Source organism: Amphibalanus amphitrite, unplaced genomic scaffold (assembly GCF_019059575.1).
Source record: "Amphibalanus amphitrite isolate SeventyFive unplaced genomic scaffold, NRLGWU_Aamphi_draft 001385F_arrow, whole genome shotgun sequence".
NCBI classification, from domain to species: domain Eukaryota; kingdom Metazoa; phylum Arthropoda; class Thecostraca; order Balanomorpha; family Balanidae; genus Amphibalanus; species Amphibalanus amphitrite.
In genome coordinates, this window is record NW_024882878.1 from 47,749 (window position 1) to 66,899 (window position 19,151).

Genomic DNA, 19,151 nt, shown 5'->3' on the forward strand with positions numbered 1-19,151 from the left:
TGGTCTCCCGTCAGTCGTCGTTTGCCTATTCAGTCAGTCGTCGTTGGTCTCCCGTTAGTCTGAGTTAGTAGTCCCCGGCGATATATCGCGCCCCACATCAGCCGCAGCCGTCCGCCGCCTGGCTTCAGAGACGGCCGTAGGACCGGATCGGGCCGCCAGTTACCGGCCGGACCGAGCCGTGGCTCCGGGCCGTCAGTTACCAGCCGGACCGGACCGTGTCGTCAGTTACCAGCCGGACCGGACCGGGCCGTCAGTTACCGGCCGGACCGGGTCGTCAGTTACCAGCCGGACCGAGCCGTGGCTCTGAACCGTCAGTTATCAGCCGGAACTCAGCCGTGGCTCCGCTAGTCTGATGTATGCGACCATGAATATACCCCGCGCTTGATACGGCGCATAAATATGCACTTTATCACGTGAAATGGACATAGCGGTACAGATTCTTGTGACCCGGGTATAGCGGTAGGAGTTCCTTACGTCCCAGCATAGCGGTAGAGTTCCTTATTTCGATCAAGGTGGGCAGTGGCAGTAGTGACATGGTCTCCTTTGTGTTAGTAATTACAATGTCCCTTGTGGTAAATCTCTAATACCTATTTGATAAAAAAGGAAGTTGGGATGCTCACGACTGATAGTTTATGACACGCATGGCGTCGTAACAAAACACCGATTATTGTATACCGAAATGACCCATCACCCAATGGGCGTACCAAATACAGGGTGTCCGGAAATTGATTGCACACTCTTTTAGTACATTTGACAAGGAAACAAAACGAGCATGTTTCATGGTTTATTTGCCGATATACCCTCCACCCAGTCGCACACAATCCCTCATACGGTCGAGCATGCCGCACATTAGGTTATCCAGTGTCTCCGCACTGATGCTGAGCCACGCTCGCTGGAGGTTCCTGATTAGCGCCTACTCGGTGGTAGCCGGCTCCATCATGTCGAGCTCGCTCTGCACGATAGCCCACACGTTCTCGATGGGAGACAGGTCAGGGCTGTTGCCCGGCCATACACCCTTCTCCCAAAACCCTGGGAGGTTGTCCCGGCACCACTGTTGAGTGCTGGTGGCGTGATGAGCCGGAGCGCCGTCTTGCTGGAAGATCGCCTCGGACATCTTCGGGAGCAGCTCGACCTGTGTTGGCAGCCCCGTCTTCCTCTTCCGCTTCATCGCCGACGCTGCCGACATCTTCAGGACCTCCTCCACGCAGTATTGGGCCGTCACGGTCTGGCCGCGGGGGACGAAGTGGAGCTCCGACAGGCCCTGATGACTCATCATGGCTCAGACCATGACTTTCAGCGGCTGCTTCACCGTGTCGATGGCAGGCACTTCAGCGCCTCTGTGCGCCCAAACGCGCTCGTTCTGGCGATTCGGCGGGTGCATGAGCTCGAACACCGACTCATCGCTGAACAAGACGCGCCGCCATTCCTGGATGGTCCAGTTCTTCCGCTCCCGGGCAAACGCCAGCCTTTTCCGCTTCTGGCCTTGGGTCAGTTTTGGCTGGCGGCGCAGTTTTAGCGGCTTGAGACCCAAGCACTTGGTCATGTAGTTGTGAACAGTGGTCTTCGACACCGGGTGACCCTCCTCAGTCAGCTTTTTGGCCAGTTTCTGCGTCGATTGGCGTCGTTTCAGCACGGCCTTGGCGAGCACGATTTTGGCCACTCTGCTCAGCACAGTCTTCCTCCCACGACCCTTGCGATTCTCCAGTGATGCACCGCTGCGGTCGAGAGCTAGCCAGTAATGAAGGGTCCGGCGAGATACATCCACTTGTCGGACAACATCGCCTACCGTCATCCCGGCTTGAACCATCCTAACCGCGCGGTGGCGCGTCGTCAAAGTGTGCTCCCTTACCATTCCCGATATGGGGCCCGCGCGTGAAGACTGCCTCTCGGAAAATGACCTGTGGCCGCTCACTGCGGCTCGGGTCAGGTCACCTGCTGGGTTACGTGATCAACTGACACGCTGGGGTGCCCGGGGGCGGGGTCGCGACCCTCCCTAACCGGTTTGGCGGGAGCATGTGCGAGATACGGGCATATGGACAGTGTGCAATCAATTTCCGGACACCCTGTAGACCAGCGCTGCACTGCCGCTAACGGGGCCGTTCCACTGCCGCGGCCCGCAGCTCTGCTACCGGGCAGGAGCGGGCACAGGGGGAGGGCGACCACCTCCGCGGCCCGCAGCCTACACCGGGCACAGAGGGAGGGCGACCACCTCCGCGGCCCGCAGCTGCCACCGGGCAGGAGCGGACACAGGGGGAGGGCGACCCGAACAACTCCGTGGGCGCGGTCCGTACGCAGCCCGCAGTCCGCAGCTGACACCGGGCAGGAGCGGGCACAGGGGGAGACCGACGGCCGACGGTCCACTGCCGCGGCCCGGGCCCGCAGTCGCACACAGACACCTGTCCTATCACAGACACCGGTGGCCGGCACCTGACCGGGGGACGCACAGACTCTCTCCACTCCGAAATAGCCAGGGCCAGAGGACACAGCTGGTACCGGAGGGGGAGCACGACCCCGCAGCTGCGACCGGAACGCACCACAAACCGGTCGGCGGGACAGTACCTACTGGTGGCAGCCCGCCGCTGCTGACCGGAGGCGGCGGGACAGTGGCAGCCAGAGGCGGCGGGACAGTGGTAACCAGAGGCGGCGGGACAGTGATAAGTGGTAACCAGAGGCGGCGGGACAGTGATAAGTGGTAACCAGAGGCGGCGGGACAGTGATAAGTGGTAACCAGAGGCGGCCGGGACAGTCAGTGCTGGTGGCAGCCCGCCGCTACTGACCGGAGGATTAGGGCACACGTTACACGTTAGGGCGCACATCGCAGAGCACACAGGTCACAAAGCACACAATGGACAGAGCATACAGCACAGTCCCGCCTGGCGCTGGCCACCGGAACAGGACGGGCCGCCGGGACAGGACGCTGGTCGCTGGGACAGGACAGACCGCTGGGACAGGACGGGTCGCTGGGACAGGACAGACCGCTGGGACAGGACAGACCGCCGGGACAGGACGGGCTGCCGGGACAGGAGGCTGGTCGCTGGGACAGGACAGACTGCCGGAACAGGACGGGCTACCGAGACAGGACGCTGGTCGCTGGGACAGGACGCTGGCCCTGGTCAGTATGCACCGCAGCGGTGGCGAGGCCTCATGCATTGGTGCGGATCATTGAGCCTCACTGATTCCTCGGAAACAGCCGACATCAGCAGGCGGCGCGGCCGCCAGCGGGGGCGGGGTGGGGCGGGGGCGGCCCGCCGCCAACTCACCCAGAGAGCCGGCGGGTGGGCGGGCCCGGCTCTGGGCCCGGCTCCGGGTCCGGCTCCGGGGCGCCGACAGAGCCGCAGCGCCAGCCGGGCTGCCAGCAGAGACAGCGCTGGCCGCATGGCCGCAGTCGCACCGACCGGGAAACACCGACTACACAACACTCAACTTCCGAGCGCCGACCGCGGGGCGCGGGCCGCAGATAGCAGCTCCGGTCACCGCGCCCGGCCAAAGGTCACACAACAGAGCGTGCCGCGCGATCCACTCGGACACTCGTATCGGAGAACAATCAGCGAGAGCGCGGCCCGTCTGTCAGCAGAGGTGGACCTAGTCGGCCGGAGATCGGGACCGGGCTCCGCCGGCCGTCACTGAGGTGTGTCCCAGGCTCCGGGAGCCGTCACTGAGGCGTGTCCCGGGGTCCGGGAGCCGTCACTGAGGTGTTCCGGGTTCCGGGAGCCGTCAGGACAGCTGACTGGTCCCCGGCTGACTCCGGTCGCCCACTCCCCGACTGGGGATACACCCCGGCCCACACAGCGCCGCGGCCGTCCGTCGCCGGCCGGGCCCACAGCCGAACTGACCACGGCCGTCCGTCGCCGGCCGGGCCCACAGCCGAACTGACCACGGCCACCGACGACAGCCCCGCGACACAGCCGTCGCCGCCGACGACGGGGGCGGCGGGGGGGGGCGCCGACGGCTGGACCGGCCACTGAGCAGCCAGCAGCCGGACACGGCTGGGAGCCGCCGCGGCGGCCAGCCGGCAGCGGCCGCCCCAAATACCCGCGGCAAGGTCAGCCAACACGGCACTGCCCGAAATACCCGCCCCGCCCATGGAGCCGCTGGCGACCGGCGGAGAGCCGGTACGGCAGGGGTCGGACTGTACGGCGGGGGCGGACTGCCCGGCGGGGTCGGACTGTCCGGGAGGGGATCGCACTGTCCGGGGGCGGGGTCGGATTGTCATGCGGGCAGCGCCTCCCACCGGCCGTCCGCACCGGCCGGTAACAGCCGCTCGCCGACACAGCCAGCCGCGGCCGGGCAGTCCGTGCACACTGCACAATGCACGCTGCACACTGCATACTGCACAGTGCACACTGCGCACTCCGCCGAGTCTGACGGGCGTCGAATCCAGCTATACCACTGCCAGGGTGGCCGGGCCCGGTCCTTGACACCTGTACTGTACGGGCCGGGTGACGGGCCGGGGGTGACATCAGCCCGCCCGTCACCCGTCTGGCGCCCAACTATTATTATTTGTCACGTGCCCACGAATAGCAGCAGAGGACGACTGCCGGAGCGGCGTGGGCCGAGCCCGCGGGCCGGGCTGTCGGCGACACTGGCCAGGGGCGCAGACCAGTGCGACTCAGGCACCGCCCACATAGCCGGTGACAATCGTCCAATGCCACTCGTCCCTGCCGCCCCACTGAAAGACTACCGATAGGAAGGCCATCGCCAGAATGGCACCGAGCTGGGTCGAGCACACGACTCGCCTTCAGACTCGCCTGGTAAGGTTCGCCGCCGTGCACTCGTCCATGTTGATAACGTCGGTACTTGTGGTATGGTATGTGAGGTGTATTTCAGGCAAGCATGTTGATCGCCCATATCACAGCAGCCACACGGTCCGAAAGCAGCATTATCGTACAATCTGATCAGCAGGGATTAGTTAGTGTGATAGTCCGAGTGATGCCTTCTCATGGATATGATGCAGCACTACCTGGCTCTGTTCGGAGCCCTCTCTGGTTCGGAGTGGGGGGCGGGGATGGTTCGTTCAGCCGCCCGGCCCGGTCCGGCTCACCGACCCCCCGGCCCGGCCCGGCCCGGTGGACGGGTCGGCGACGGATCGCACCGATCGGAGAGGGGGAGGAGAAGAGAGGGAGAGGGGAAGGACCGAGAGAGGGAAGGAAAGCAACTTGGACAACACTCACTAAGGACAGACGGACACTGTGGACACACTGCGGGCAGACGGACACTGCGGACAGAGGGGATACTGATGACAGAGGGGATACTGATAACAGAGGGGATACTGATAACAGAGGGGATACTGATGACAGAGGGGATACTGATGACAGAGGGACACTGCAGACAGAGCGGGAGTGGACGGACACTGTTCAACATCGACCTCCCTGATAACTACCATCGGAACGCAAGGCACGTTCCTTCAACAGCATGCCAGAGTGGGCAATTCTATCAGGCGAACGATTCTGGGAGATTCAGATAAGTGCAAAAGGGAAACTCGAACAACCCGGACCGGACCGAGCCCGAGACGGGTCAGTATTCTGCGGGCCTAACCCGGGACTTATTCGCATTCAGCGGGCCGAGCCCGGGACTCCACTGTCAGTATTCAGCGGGCCGAGCCCGGGACTGGTATACATTCAGCGGACCAAACCCGGGGGCCTGAGGGACCCCCTCTCCCCCGGTGCTCCCACCAACCGCTGGTACACCGAGTGAACATCCACCCATGGGTAGTCAGTTACGCCAGCCGCTGGTCCAGACGTTCGTTCGTTCATTGGGGTTTACGGGCGCGTCGACTGCGGTGGTCATTTTGCGCCCATAATGCGCCCATTATGGGCTGGTCCAGAAGGATAATATACAGTGTGGGCAGCTGCTACGCGGCCACGACTCAGGTACAGAAACAGCATCGAAACTAGGTCTGAGAACAATAAAAAATGAAAGATAACAACGGCATATTTTGTTTTTATCTTGCATCTGTTCAATGCATCGGTTAGTTAATATTGCGTCATTGTTTTCATTGATCAGGCTAACCCAGAAAATAACAGTGTCCGAAAGACAAAAACAGCCACTCATACAATAATAGTGTCCGACAGAATAAATGCGCCGAACAGAAAGTCGGCACGATGTCAATAAAAGCTATTTTGGCGGAATGGCGGTGGCGACGGCTGTCAGACATTGTTCGGCTTCGTACAGGCGAGAAGCCCTGTTCGTATCACTGATAGTGACCCCCCCCCTCGAACAGACAGCGCCGCCATGGGGGCGACGTCCCTGAACGCATACATGGCGGACCTGACCGCCCTGAACGCATACATGGCGGACCTGACCGCCCTGAACGCATACCTGGCAGACCTGACTACCCTGAGCGCATACATAGCGACACGGCAGACCTGGCCTCGCTGAGCGCACACACCACGGCGGACCGGGCACCTGCCGACTGACAACTGCCGAGCGGCCGCAGGAGGTTAGGCGGACCGCGGTAGCGGAGAGTGGGTGGGCTGAGGTTCAGCGTTCAGCCCCCGGAGCGGAGAGCGGGTGTGCTGGGGTTCAGCGTTCAGCCCCCGGAGCGGGTGACTGTCGGCCTCGGCCGGACCGGTGTGAGGGACAAGCCGAGGTGCTGTGAGGGACGGCTCAGACGCATAGAAACAGAGCGGTACGGCGGTACACGGACAGAGGGCCGAGGGAGCCGGGGAGATAGAGGGAACGGAGACGGGGACGGAGAATATAAACAAGAACAAGAAAAGACGCAGGAGAGAGAGAGAGAGAGAAAGAGAGAGAGAGAGAGAGAGAGAGAGAGAGAGAGAGAGAGAGAGAGAGAGAGAGAGAGAGAGAGAGAGAGAGAGAGAGAGAGAGAGAGAGAGAGAGAGAGAGAGAGAGAGAAAGGGACAGGCGGCATTTCGTGGGCTGCCGCGGACGGGGGGGGGGGTCCAGTGGAGCGGATTTGGAGGGTTCAGTGGAGTGGACTGGGGGGGGGGGGGCAGTTGGCCGGACTGGGAGGGCCCAGCGGGCCAGGGCCAGCGGACGTCGCGCCGGCCCGCTGGCCCCGGACGGATATCAGTACACACAGCTGTGGACAGTGCGCCGATCGGTGTCCCTCACAGACGGGGATTAATTACGGCACCCGGTCACCGGACGGCCGGGGTAAATCTGGGAGTAACTGATTACGGTGGTAGGCGGCGGGAGCTCTGCTACATAATTACACTAACAAACAGCACCGGGCCTGCAGAACAGCTGAATGAACACTGCCAACCGAGTACGGAAGGATAAAAGACCAGAAGAAATGAACACACATGCTCCATTCTTTGGTCCACGGAGAAAACAGATGGACATCTTCCTTTCATTTTGTTTCCGAGATGGGCCCTCTCATTTATGCAGCGGGATTCAGAAAACTCGCCGCAGAACAAAGCTGCGGCTGAGACAAAGCCGGCAGGGAGACTGATGAGATGAAAAACAAAAGGGAATGGAGAGTTGAGTGGAAGTGACGGACGATATCGCTCTGTTACTGACCCACTAGCGGACGATTTCGACTAGCGGACGACATCGCTCTGTCACTGGCCCACTAGCGGACGACTTCGCTATGTCACTGGCCCACTAGCGGACGACATCGCTCAGGCACTGGCCCACTGCTCTGGCCAGGCAGCTCCATTCAGCGGCCGGCACGGGGACTGCACCAGTCGGTACGGCCCGTGCCAACCAGACTGGTCACGGGGAGCTCCGGACAGACTGCTGGGAGCGGACAGACTGCTGGGGCGGACAGACTGCTGGGAGCGGACAGACTACTGGAACGGACAGACTGCTGGGAGCGGACAGACTGCTGGCAGCGGACAGACTGCTGGGCCAGCAGTGCCGACCGAGTGCTGTTTGGGGCGCCGGGCCGGTCTCTATACCTGGTTATCGCCGGGCCACACAGCGGCGGGCAGCGTCTCGGGCGGTGATGACAACTGAACGGGTAATGATGCATACGGAGCGCCGGGCGCGGCCCCGAGCGCTGCGGCGCAGCATCATTCCAGGCGCCCGGCACTGGCGCCATCTATGGAGTATACTAAGAACTATCCGCGGCTTATACCTATATATCAGGGCCGCGCTCACTGCGTCCAGCAGCCAGCAGCGGCCAGCGGCCCGAACAGCGAGCACTGAGCGCTGAGTAACCAGCGCTGAGTAACCAGCGCTTAGTAACCAGAGCTGAGTATCCAGCGCTGAGTATCCAGCGCTGAGTATCCCGCGCTGAGTAACCAGCGCCGAGTAACCAGCGCTCAACAGCCGGTCGGCGTGCTGGGCGCCCCCTCCTCCCCCCATCACCACCGCCAACCCCCACCCCCAACCCTGCTACGCCAGCCTCACCCGCCCCGGGAGTGTCGACACTAACCCTCTGGCCCGGCCCACAGACATCCCAAATAACCAGAACAAAACCTATGTGAAATATTAATATTTCAGTTAGAAATCTAAAGCAGGGTTCCGCTGGGATTGTACTTGCAATTCGAACACGATAAAACAATAGGTACAACTACCCGCTGAACTATGCAACCACTCGTTCAGCATTGAACTTGTGTGACAATTCAGCTCCCTATGCGCCAGACATGATATATCCGAGATACTACTGCACTGCTACATGCTTTAACCCGCGCCCTGGTGGGGTCTGTTTATAACGCGACCTGGTGGGGGGGGGCTATTTTTTGCCCCCCCCCCCTCGTATCTCCGAAACTACTGGACGGATCCGCAAAATTCAAACGGCGTTCGAAAGGCCTGTCAAATTTGTCATAGGAAACCAAATTTCATTGACCTCGGGGTCACCAATGACGTCACAGGTCAGGTCAAAGATGAAATGTTTCACCGTTCACGGGTCTTCTAGGGAATGCGCTATAACACCGAGAAAAACGCATTTTGTCGAGAATCAGCGATAGGGCGTCAGTTGCCTAGTAGATATGTTGCTATTAGAGGTCACTGACAATACCAGGTCAGGTCACAGGTCAGGTCACCAAGGGTCACGGGTCAGGTCACATGAGCCCAACTTTACTAAGGTTGTGTGATGCATGTTTTATGGCCAATTTTTCATTTCCAACTCAATGGTGTTGGTTATAAGACTATCAGGTACGGCTTAGGTCACTTTTTGGTGAAGTGCAGGTCAAGCTCAGGTCAAGCTCGGGCCAAAAAAGGTCAAATTTTAAAGTTGATAGTTTTGCATAAACTGGGTATTGATTCGATGCAGCTCGTCACGGGGAGTCTAATGGTGGTCTTTGTTTTGCGCTACGAGGTCTAGAATTGCTAAAAAAATTGAGTTTGAAGATTTGACGTCATCAATTTTGAAGTTTTTTCACTATAACTTCGCCAAAAAAGAGGTATCAATCTCAAATTTGGTATGTGGATGGAAGGCGGTAAGGACTAGTGGTGTCGATCGGTTACCGAAAATTTCGGTTACCGAAAATTTCGGTTACCGAAAATATATGCTGACCGATTTGGTAATCGGTCGGTCAGGCCCCCCCAAAATCGGACACTTTCGGTCACCCTGCCAGTGAAACCATTTTCAAAAAGAGAAAGTATTCCATTTTTGCCTAGTTAAAATGAAATTTATTGGGATGTTAATGATAGAGTTGCAAAATTTCCCCCAAATGTCAAATGCCACATTTTGGCAACTTCATTAGCCATCCCACCCAGCAGGCAGCAGCCACCCATTGTCCAACCACAACTACAAGCAGGCTGATTTTGACTCAGTTGGCCCCACAAGTACACACAATTTTGAAACTCTATTCCAGTCTAACTGTTAAATTTCACCTGTAATCAAAGAAGTATTGCCTGCAAAAATCATTATACAGTCATCAAAAATGCAAGGACAAAAATAACTTGAATTACTGAAATGTGTTTCTGAAGACTGGAAAGTTAGCACTTAGCACTTAGCAGTGATCACATTTACATTTCACAGGTGTTCTACTATTCCACATTCTCCTTAAATATTGCAGGTACCAACCAAATGTTTGAAATCTAGATGACCACAACATAAAAACATAGGAATCTTGACAAAAACTACAGATTCGGCCCATGTCCAATTTCTGGAATCTTCCAAATCCACATTCCAAACACAAGGAAGGATTTCGAAACAGATGCGCCATAACAGAGATTTTAAACCAGCTGATTAAGTTGCTGCAAAAAAAGTTTTGGATTGTTACATGCTGACTCGTGAATTATTATTTTTTGATGTAAATGATCCAAAACGATATTTAATTCTAATGAAATCAACATTGTGAGTGTAATCCACTACAAGAAAATTAATTTCCCTCCAATAATTCTACCAAAAGGGCATATAAATAAATATTACGTCATCATCATACATCCTTTCGTTAGGGTAGAGAGGATCTTAAAAAGTCAATCCTTGGTTCTTCTATTACTTTTGCGCCACTTTGGCGCCACTTTGTATAAGTTTTGTCTCTGCATATTTTGTTTTCTTGTAAAGATAAGAAAAACAAGAGATAAGACAAAGTGCCTGTTTATGAATTTTCATTTCATTTTTGGGACAAAATTCAAGCTCAGAGCTACCTAGTACCTGCCTTTTCAGCTGGATTTTCAGTGTCAAATTCTTTGTAGGGTATCTCAGACCACATCTCAAGGCTCAAGGCAAGTTTCCAAGCAGTTTTGATGTGTTTTGTGGTGTGTTGATTCCGCCTTTTCTCCTAGGAAATGTTGTCATGAACATAGGTACCTATTACCAACCATTTGACTTACTAATTGATCGTGCTTTTGCAACATGAATGAGCATTCTTCCTTACATAGACCACAGTAGATTCTTGACAATTCTAATTAACCAAATCTGTGAAATGCTGAGGTCCATGTGTTGCTACCCTCAGCAATGTAACTTCTACCACAAAATGTATTTTGCAGTGGCTAAGGATTGACTGAACTTGGACTGAAATGCCATTTCCCATTATTTTCCATCAGAATTTGCCAAATATTTTAATTTTGGGGTAGAGTAATAGCAAATAGAATTTCGGTCAAATTTCGGTCAAATTTTGGCTTGGGATTTATCGGTCGGTATTCGGTCGGAAATTTTCCCCAAATTTTGGTTTCGGTCGGTATCGGTTAGACATTTTTTGGAAAATGACATCACTAGTAAGGACTATCACATATATTCCGGTTTTTGCGAAATTCCAAAAACTTTTTGGATTTTTCGATTATTATATCCAAAAGAATCTATTTTTTGATTTTTGGGGGTCAAAATCCAAAAATTTCAAAAATCCGAGATAGCAGTTTTGTAGCCCTGTTCATTCTACAGCTTTTATGTCTATCATTTTTCTGTATTTGCAAAGCTATAGGCCTGACAGCTCTTCCCGCGAAACCCTTTTTTGGGTCGAAAACGGCAGAACATGACGTCACTCTGACGTGATTTGCGGCCAACCTATCATAGCTTTTGGAATTTGTTTTGGTCACAATGTGTAAAATTGATGTCCGGGAGGGTACTTAAAGTTTGGTGACGATCGGCGCAGCGGTTCTGGAGATATATCGAAAAGTCTGGAGGGGGGGGGGGCAAAAAATAGCCCCCCCCCCCACCAGGTCGTGGGTTAAGTCCTAATGCGTCAAAAAATTAGACAAACGGAAAAACCACGAGCAACAATGGCTGCTGTCCATTGACAGTAATGGCTACTGCCCATGGACGGTAATGGCCGCTGTCCATGGACGGTAATGGCCTAATGGCTGCTGCCTATGGACGGTAGAGGCTGCTGTCCCACCGGAGACGGAGGGGGCGAGCGCAGCTCCCAGACACCATTCAAGGAATCGCTGTTTCATTACTGAAAGCGGAGAGTCAACGACTGATACACTTCGGCCAGGATAAATGAGGAAATTTGCCAAGTGACCTGCCAATCGATACCGCAGTGTTCTATTGAAGCAAAATACAAGTATTTCGAGAACAGTTAACATCAATAACGTGTTAGCCTTTCGGTTGTGGACTACACTCGTTCCGTCTGATAAAGTACCGCGTCTGGACTCCTCCAGAGCCTGGGAAAGGGCGGCCTTTTCCGGCAGCAGTTCCGTGCACACTCTGTCAGCGCCCGCCGCGGCCCGGGGGCAGCAGTTCCGTGCACACTCTGTCAGCGCCCGCCGCGGCCCGGGCGGGACACGGACACTGACAGATGGCCGCCAACGGCGGGGAGCACGCTCCCAGGGATAGCGGGCCGACACTGCACACACAGCCGCCCGCGGCACGATGGAGCTGTGTCAGCGGCCGACGACAGTAGCAGGAAACGGACTATATCCCGGACGAGGCGAAGAAGTAGGAGCGGCACGGATGATCAGTCCGAGCGGGCCACACAGCAGGAGGGTCCGGCGGAGGAAGATCTATTTGTGTTGTGAGGTTATCGGTGGAGCCAACAAATTACTTAATGAAACTACTTTTATTGACGTCACAAATATGTCCTTACATAAGCAGAGGAGGATCTGGCAGGGCAAGACCTACTCCAGCAGGACCGGCGCCGCATGAGTCAGAGTGCATATCGATCATTGTTAATCGCATGTCTGACTATATCAGTCCGGTGTCGGTCCCCTATCCGTCCCGGGTCAGTCCGGTGTCAGTACCGAGACGGTCCCGTGTCGTCCGGCCGACGACCGGCGTCGGCATCGTTCGGAGTCCCGTCACGGCCGGTCGGGCCGCGATATTGGACCGGCCGGACCGCAGCGGCGGCCGGCAAAACAGGCCGGCCGCAGACACCTGGCCAGCATGGCGGCGGCGGCGAACTGTATGGAGGAGCAGCTGCTGGCGCTGTATGGAGGAGCAGCTGCTGGCGCTGTATGGATGAGCGATTGCTGGCGCTGTATGGAAGAGCAGCTGTATGGAGGAGTAGCTGGTGGCGCTGTATGGAGGAGCAGCTGCTGGCGCTGTATGGAGGAGCGGCTGTATGGAGGAGCAGCTGCTGGCGCTGTATGGAAGAGCAGCTGCTGGCGCTGTATGGAAGAGCAGCTGTATGGAGGAGTAGCTGGTGGCGCTGTATGGAGGAGCAGCTGTATGGAGGAGCAGCTGTATGCAAGAGCAGCTGTATGCAAGAGCAGCTGTATGGGGGAGCAGCCGTATGGAGGAGCAGCTGTATGGAGGAGCAGCTGTATGGAGGAGGAGCTGTATGGAGGAGCAGCTCGTGGCGCTGTGTGGAGGAGCAGCTGTATGGAGGAGCAGCTGCTGGTGCTGTATGGAAGAGCAGCTGTATGGAGGAGTAGCTGGTGGCGCTGTATGGAGGAGCAGCTGTATGGAGGAGCAGCTATATGGGGGAGCAGCTGTATGGAGGAGCAGCTGTATGGAGGAGCAGCTGTATGGGGGAGCAGCTGTATGGGGGAGCAGCTGTATGGAGGAGCAGCTGTATGGAGGAGCAGCTGCTGGCGCTGTATGAATGAGCGGCTGGTGCAAATAAGGTAGCGCTATATGGCGAAGCAGCTGGTGGCGCACTGCAGGAGGAGCGGCTGGCGCAAATGCGGGGGGCGCAAATGCATGACAAGCGCCATGTCTGCGCACAAGTAGGTGTCAGCTGATGCCGAAAGCCATCACGCATCATGTGAAAACCGTGACCAAGATGAGTAGGCACTAGGCATGGCACACGTTGATATGGGCTCAGATGATGGGCTTACGGGCAACTAGCGAGCTTTGTGGCAGCCTCATTCCGCGTCCCCGGGCAGAAATTGGGACAAAGCTGAGCTTGGCATATGATGTATGACATAATGAGCAGGCGTTTACTCAGAGTCAGAGTTGCGGACCAGTATAATTTGATATGTTGATTACCTCGCCTCCGTGCTCCCCTTAGCCGTAGGCTACTTTTAGAGCCCATTAACTGCAGAATATAGTGGGTCGTTTGTCATCCGTTAGGAGTCTCAGAAGGACCATGATGTGCGGCGCAACACGTGCTAAGTGGCCAGACGAGCACTGCACCCCTCGGTCAGACCGGCCAGTCGGGGGCACACCATAACACAAACTACGCACGGCTCATATCACATCACCGATCACACAGCTCTCACATCACATCACACAGCTCCACAGCACATGACACGTCATACCACAGGGCCCACGGCGCATCACATAGCTCAGCAGCACAGGGCCCCGCAGCACATCACAAGGCCCGCAGCGCATCACACAGCTCATCAGCACACGTCCCGCAGCACATCACACGGCCCCGCAGCACATCACACAGCTCAGCACACACGGCCCCGCAGCCCGCTCCGGTGTCGGTACGGGTGTCTGAGTCCCGCCGCCCGTACCTCCAGGACTATCCAACACGACACGACCTGTCCCTACATGTTCGGTCCGCACCACCACCCCTCCCAGTCCCCTCGCCATGCCCCTCCCCTCCCCGCCCCCCTGCCGGCTGCTCTCTCCGCTCGGCCGAGCCGCGACTCGCGGTAACGGGCCGGCCGGTATTGGTGTTGGTTTGCCTGATGCAACAGGCCCGTACTGCGGGCGGTTTCCTTGAAAACCGGCCGGCTGGCGACCGCCGCCGGTCCGTCCCCGAACCCCGGCAGTCCGGTCCAGACACGGCACACCAGTCCAGACATAAGACACCGGTCCAGACACGGCACACCAGTCCAGACATAAGACACCGGCCCAGACACGGCACACCAGTCCAGACATAAGACACCGGTCCAGACACGGCACACCAGAGCATAGTTACATGGTACACCAGAGACGAGTCCAAACACTGTACACCAGGCGCTAAGCACGAGACACGAGTCCAAACACTGTACACTGGCCCAGACACGGTAAACCAGATCAAACACTGTACCTACACCAATCCAGACACAGCACACCAGTCCAGACATGGTACACCAGAGCAGACATGGTACACCAGTCCAGACACTGTATACCACTCCAGACATGGTACACCAGTCCAGACATAGTACACCAATCCAGACAATGTATACCACTCTAGACATGGTACACCATTCCAGACATGGTACACCATTCCAGACATGGTAAACCAGTCCAGACATGGTACACCATGACCAGTACAGACATGGTACACCAATCCAGACAATGTATACCACTCCAGACATGGTACACCAGAGCAGACACAGTTCCTACCTACACCAGCCCAGAAACAGTATGTCAGTCCAGACATGGTAGGTACACCAGTCCAGACATCGTACATCAGTTCAGACACAGCATAGCACCAGTTATGGGGTGCCCATGGGTTATGGGTAAAATTGTTTGTTGTCAAATTTATCCTCATTGTAGTTCTTTGTCAGTCATTTTACAAATCAGTTAATGACACCATGTAATGAAGAATGTTGAAGTGACAAAGTTGTTCTTGTAGCTTTAAAGTGTAAAAGTTATGGAGCAGTAGGTACTCTTTGTACTAAAGCACTTGTCCTGGAATTAAAATACCAAATAGATGGGTGTTACGTTCCTATTTATTGAGAAGAAAAGCAGGTTCAAAGCATTAAACAGTGGCTTTAAGATCAATTTAATATGGTTCAAGTATTTGTATGCAAAAGACTTCTAAATCAAAGCAATTATACTAATGGTTCCAGTCAAACCAAATTAAGTCCAAGTGGTAGGTATGTAGGTTGGTAGGTTGTAGTTTGGTAGGTTGGGTATAGGAGTAGAGGAGGTATCGTTGGTAAGTTGGTAGGTTGTAGCTATGGTTAGGTCAGAGCCCTGGGTAAATATTTACATAAAGTCCGATCCATATTTCAAGCATAAATTTTGCATATTCTTACGTTATTTGACATCCTGAATGTAGATATGATGCTTACATGCGGCGGAAAACAGTGCTACCATATTAAAAATATTTGCTACCATATTTGGGGAAATGTTGGGAACCGGGGTTTTTGGGTGGGGGAGGAAATACAATGCCGTAAGAATGGTTATGAAAGTTGGGGGAAACTGTTGGGAACCGGGGTTTTTGGGTGGGGGAGGGGGGATCGGGGTTTATGGGTATGGAGAGAAACCCCGGTTCCCAACAGTTTTCCCCAACTTTCATGACCATTCTTACGGCATTGTATTCCCTCCCCGACCCAAAAACCCCGGTTCCCAACATTTCCCCAAATACGGTAACAAATATTTTTAATATGGTAAAACTGTTTTACGTCGCATGTAAGCATCTTATCTACATTCAGGATGTCAAATAACGTAAGAATATGCAAAATTTATGCTTGAAAAGTGGATCGGAGAGATAAAATTTACTTACCTCTAATCTAGTTCACCGTGGTTTCGAAAAATACGCTGGACGCGTTGGCGTTCCTCGTTGCGGTACGCAACTGAAACTAGTTCGTATTCCTCCCACTTGCACCCGGAGCACAACGAACCACCCGGCACGGAAGCCATGATCCAACTAACAGACTGGCGGGAAATCGGAAAGCACTGGAAAGCACCTGCTAAAACTGGTTCAAACCAGTTTGCTCAAACGGAAACGGAAGTTTCTGCTCTAGATTACAGGTACGAATGGAAAGAAGTTTACGTAAGGTCATAGCTATTAGGCATATTTGATAGAAAAGATATCATAATTATATTATTTGAACATAAAAAATAAATAAAAAATCATGAAAAAGCAATTTGAATGTAAAAAGCATTACTTCTTCTCTATTCAAATTGTTTGATGAAAGTGACGTCAAAATAACAAAACACGAAAAAATGTTTAAAAAATTGGAGTTTTGTTGGGTAGGATAGGAAAAAAAACACGGCAAAAATTGTCAGAACCTAATCTAACCTGACCTAACCTGACCTACTGATTTTTGCCTACCCGGGGATAAGGAAACAGTTGCTCGCATGAATAGATTGCAAGCAATGGTAAGTCAAATATTTTTAGGTTAAGTGGTTGTGCATCAGGCCTCAGGCCTTCGGCCTGAGGCCAGATACACAACCACTTAACCTAAAAATATTTGACTCACCATTGCCTGTAATCTCTCCTAAGGCATTGCCTTCGGCACTGCACCGCTTCGCCACGATCATTTTCATGACGTCACTTTCATAATGAGATTGAAAGGCGTAATGTTTTCACTCAACCTTGGAGTTTATTCATTCGATCCATCTCACGTGGCGCAAACGGCTGATGGAGTGCGTTGACGGTGGGTGTCGTGGGATGGTGACCTGCGGCGACGGTAAATATTGCGCAGTTGCTTTAAAACTTGGTTGCGCCATAAATAACTATCAGATATGGAATCAGGAGCTCAAAATACATCGAGTGGTGTGGTTTTTATAATCGTCTTGTTGATCGGACCTTATGTATATAAATACCGAGCCCTGTTCAAGTGTATGTGGCTGCCAGATCTCCCGCAGTAAAAAAGGCTGGGCCTAGCCAAGGCCCTAAAAACAAGGTTGCACGGACTAATTTCTACTAAATCTACCAGAATATAGTTTACCGGTTGGGTATTTTAATAACTATTCAATCAAAACTTCTTTATTATTTTCTCGTTATCATTTATAAGCAATTTTATAAATTGACTTTCAATTTACTTGCCTTTTACTGGCAAAATAACTTTCTAGTATTGGGTCAACATAGTTGTGTAGCAGTAGGAACCATATCTGGCAAAACCCCAATGCCTACATACAGCAGAAAAGCAGCCACCAGGTGTCGCCACAGTCGCCACTTGGTCGCCACACAGATGTCGCGCGCGTCGCCAATCGCCACACTACCGATTTCCATAAGGACGCATATGTACGGATATGTATTGGAAAGTCGCCCTTAAGGATTACGCTTACATCCTTTGCTTATGAGGTCGGTGGTTGGAAATTGGGAGGGGCTCAGCTATTTTCGACCACGGATATGGCTTTATCACATGATGAGGAACATGCTGATAAGCGTTTTATGTGCCATAACAGCACATTAGTATTTTTAATCATTTTTCAAAAATAGCCAATCCGCCGTATCCTTCAGTGCAAAGTGCCGTCGGTCAGTCCCGACGTGACGTCACGCAGGGAATTTGCCAGATTTTCCTACTAGACTTCGACACCCCCTGGGCCTAGCTAAGCAGGCAATCAGAACAGCGGGGACTGCCATCTATGTGTCGCATGATTGACCGCTTAGCTAAGTCCCACCTTTTTTACCGCAGGAGCTGTGGCAGCTGCAGCCACATGAACAGGGCCCAGGTTAGAATGTTTTATCTACTTGGACTTCACTCTTCACAGCTTCACTCTGCCTACAACCCAATGACGTAGGAACAATGCTGCTGTCATATTTGCAGTGCTGGGCACAATCTACCTTCACTCAAAGATCACTGAAAAATAACATGCGGTTGCTGAGCACCTGAACACAGCACTCGCTGGCTGAATGCTCCAATAGGCACTGACCTTTCCTGTGAAGGCGATTTTGGTCATGCTCTGCCTGGACAGCAATCTGCAGACTTGCTGGATTCCAGACATCCTTATTCTTGTTGTTCTATGGCACACAAGGGAGCTGACGCACAAACGTGTATCACCGGACTCTGATCTTTGGAAATTCTTTAAAAGATGTCCGTCACCGCTCACATTAGCTTCGAGACTTTCAAAAACACCTCTCACTTCAACTTTGGTCCTCGATCGCCAGGCGCGTCGCACAAGCCTCCAAGCTTGTGCTGTTTCAACAATAAAAACACAATGAATACAGGGTCAACGTTCACAACAAGTCTATGATCAAGTTCATAATAAGGAACCTGAACCACAACACACCAACACCACAGCAGTCACCGCTGATCAATTTTTCACGACACCCTCACTCTCCAGCTCCAGTCAAAATGCCAAATCAAAATTACCAAGGTTTGGGGAAAAATAAGAGGACCACATGTCCATCAAGTTAGCGTCGTATACGTATTCAGATTCAGGGCCTGTTCCAGCGCCTCCAGTAGAAATTCTTGACTGGAGGCTCTACCAGAGGTTTCACTGGAGGCGCTGGAACGCAATCTGGAGATTTCTGGAGATTGGCATCACAGATACCAAAAGAATGGCGATTGTTCTCTCTTGAAACGCAAAATTTCTTTTCAATTTTATTAAGAAAGATTAACAAAATTATAGCAATGTAATTTTCTTTACATTCAAGTTGTAAAATAGTCAGTCAAAAGTCCTTTGTTTACATTCGTGATTGTCACATGTGCGCCATAATTGTAGACCAGAGCCTCCAGAGAAATTTGGACCTCTCAACTCTCTGGAGGCTACTGGAGGTTTCTGGAGCTTCGGCGAGAGCTTTCTGGAGCTTTCTGGAGGCGCTGGAACGCTCTCTGGAGGATTCTAGAGCTTTCTGGAG

General features: G+C 53.6%; 1 protein-coding gene across 1 annotated transcript in view; it reads right to left on the bottom strand.

The window, feature by feature from the left end:
- The window catches only part of LOC122372678 (calcium uniporter protein, mitochondrial-like), a gene marked incomplete at its 3' end in the record, with an annotated part of 65,876 nt that extends 47,236 nt beyond the window's left edge, over positions 1-18,640 (bottom strand). The window contains exon 1 of the mRNA XM_043350191.1: positions 18,224-18,640. Within this exon, the coding sequence (XP_043206126.1) occupies positions 18,224-18,295 (72 nt within the window). The remainder of the gene's footprint in view (positions 1-18,223) is intronic.
- Positions 18,641-19,151: the final 511 nt, after the last annotated feature.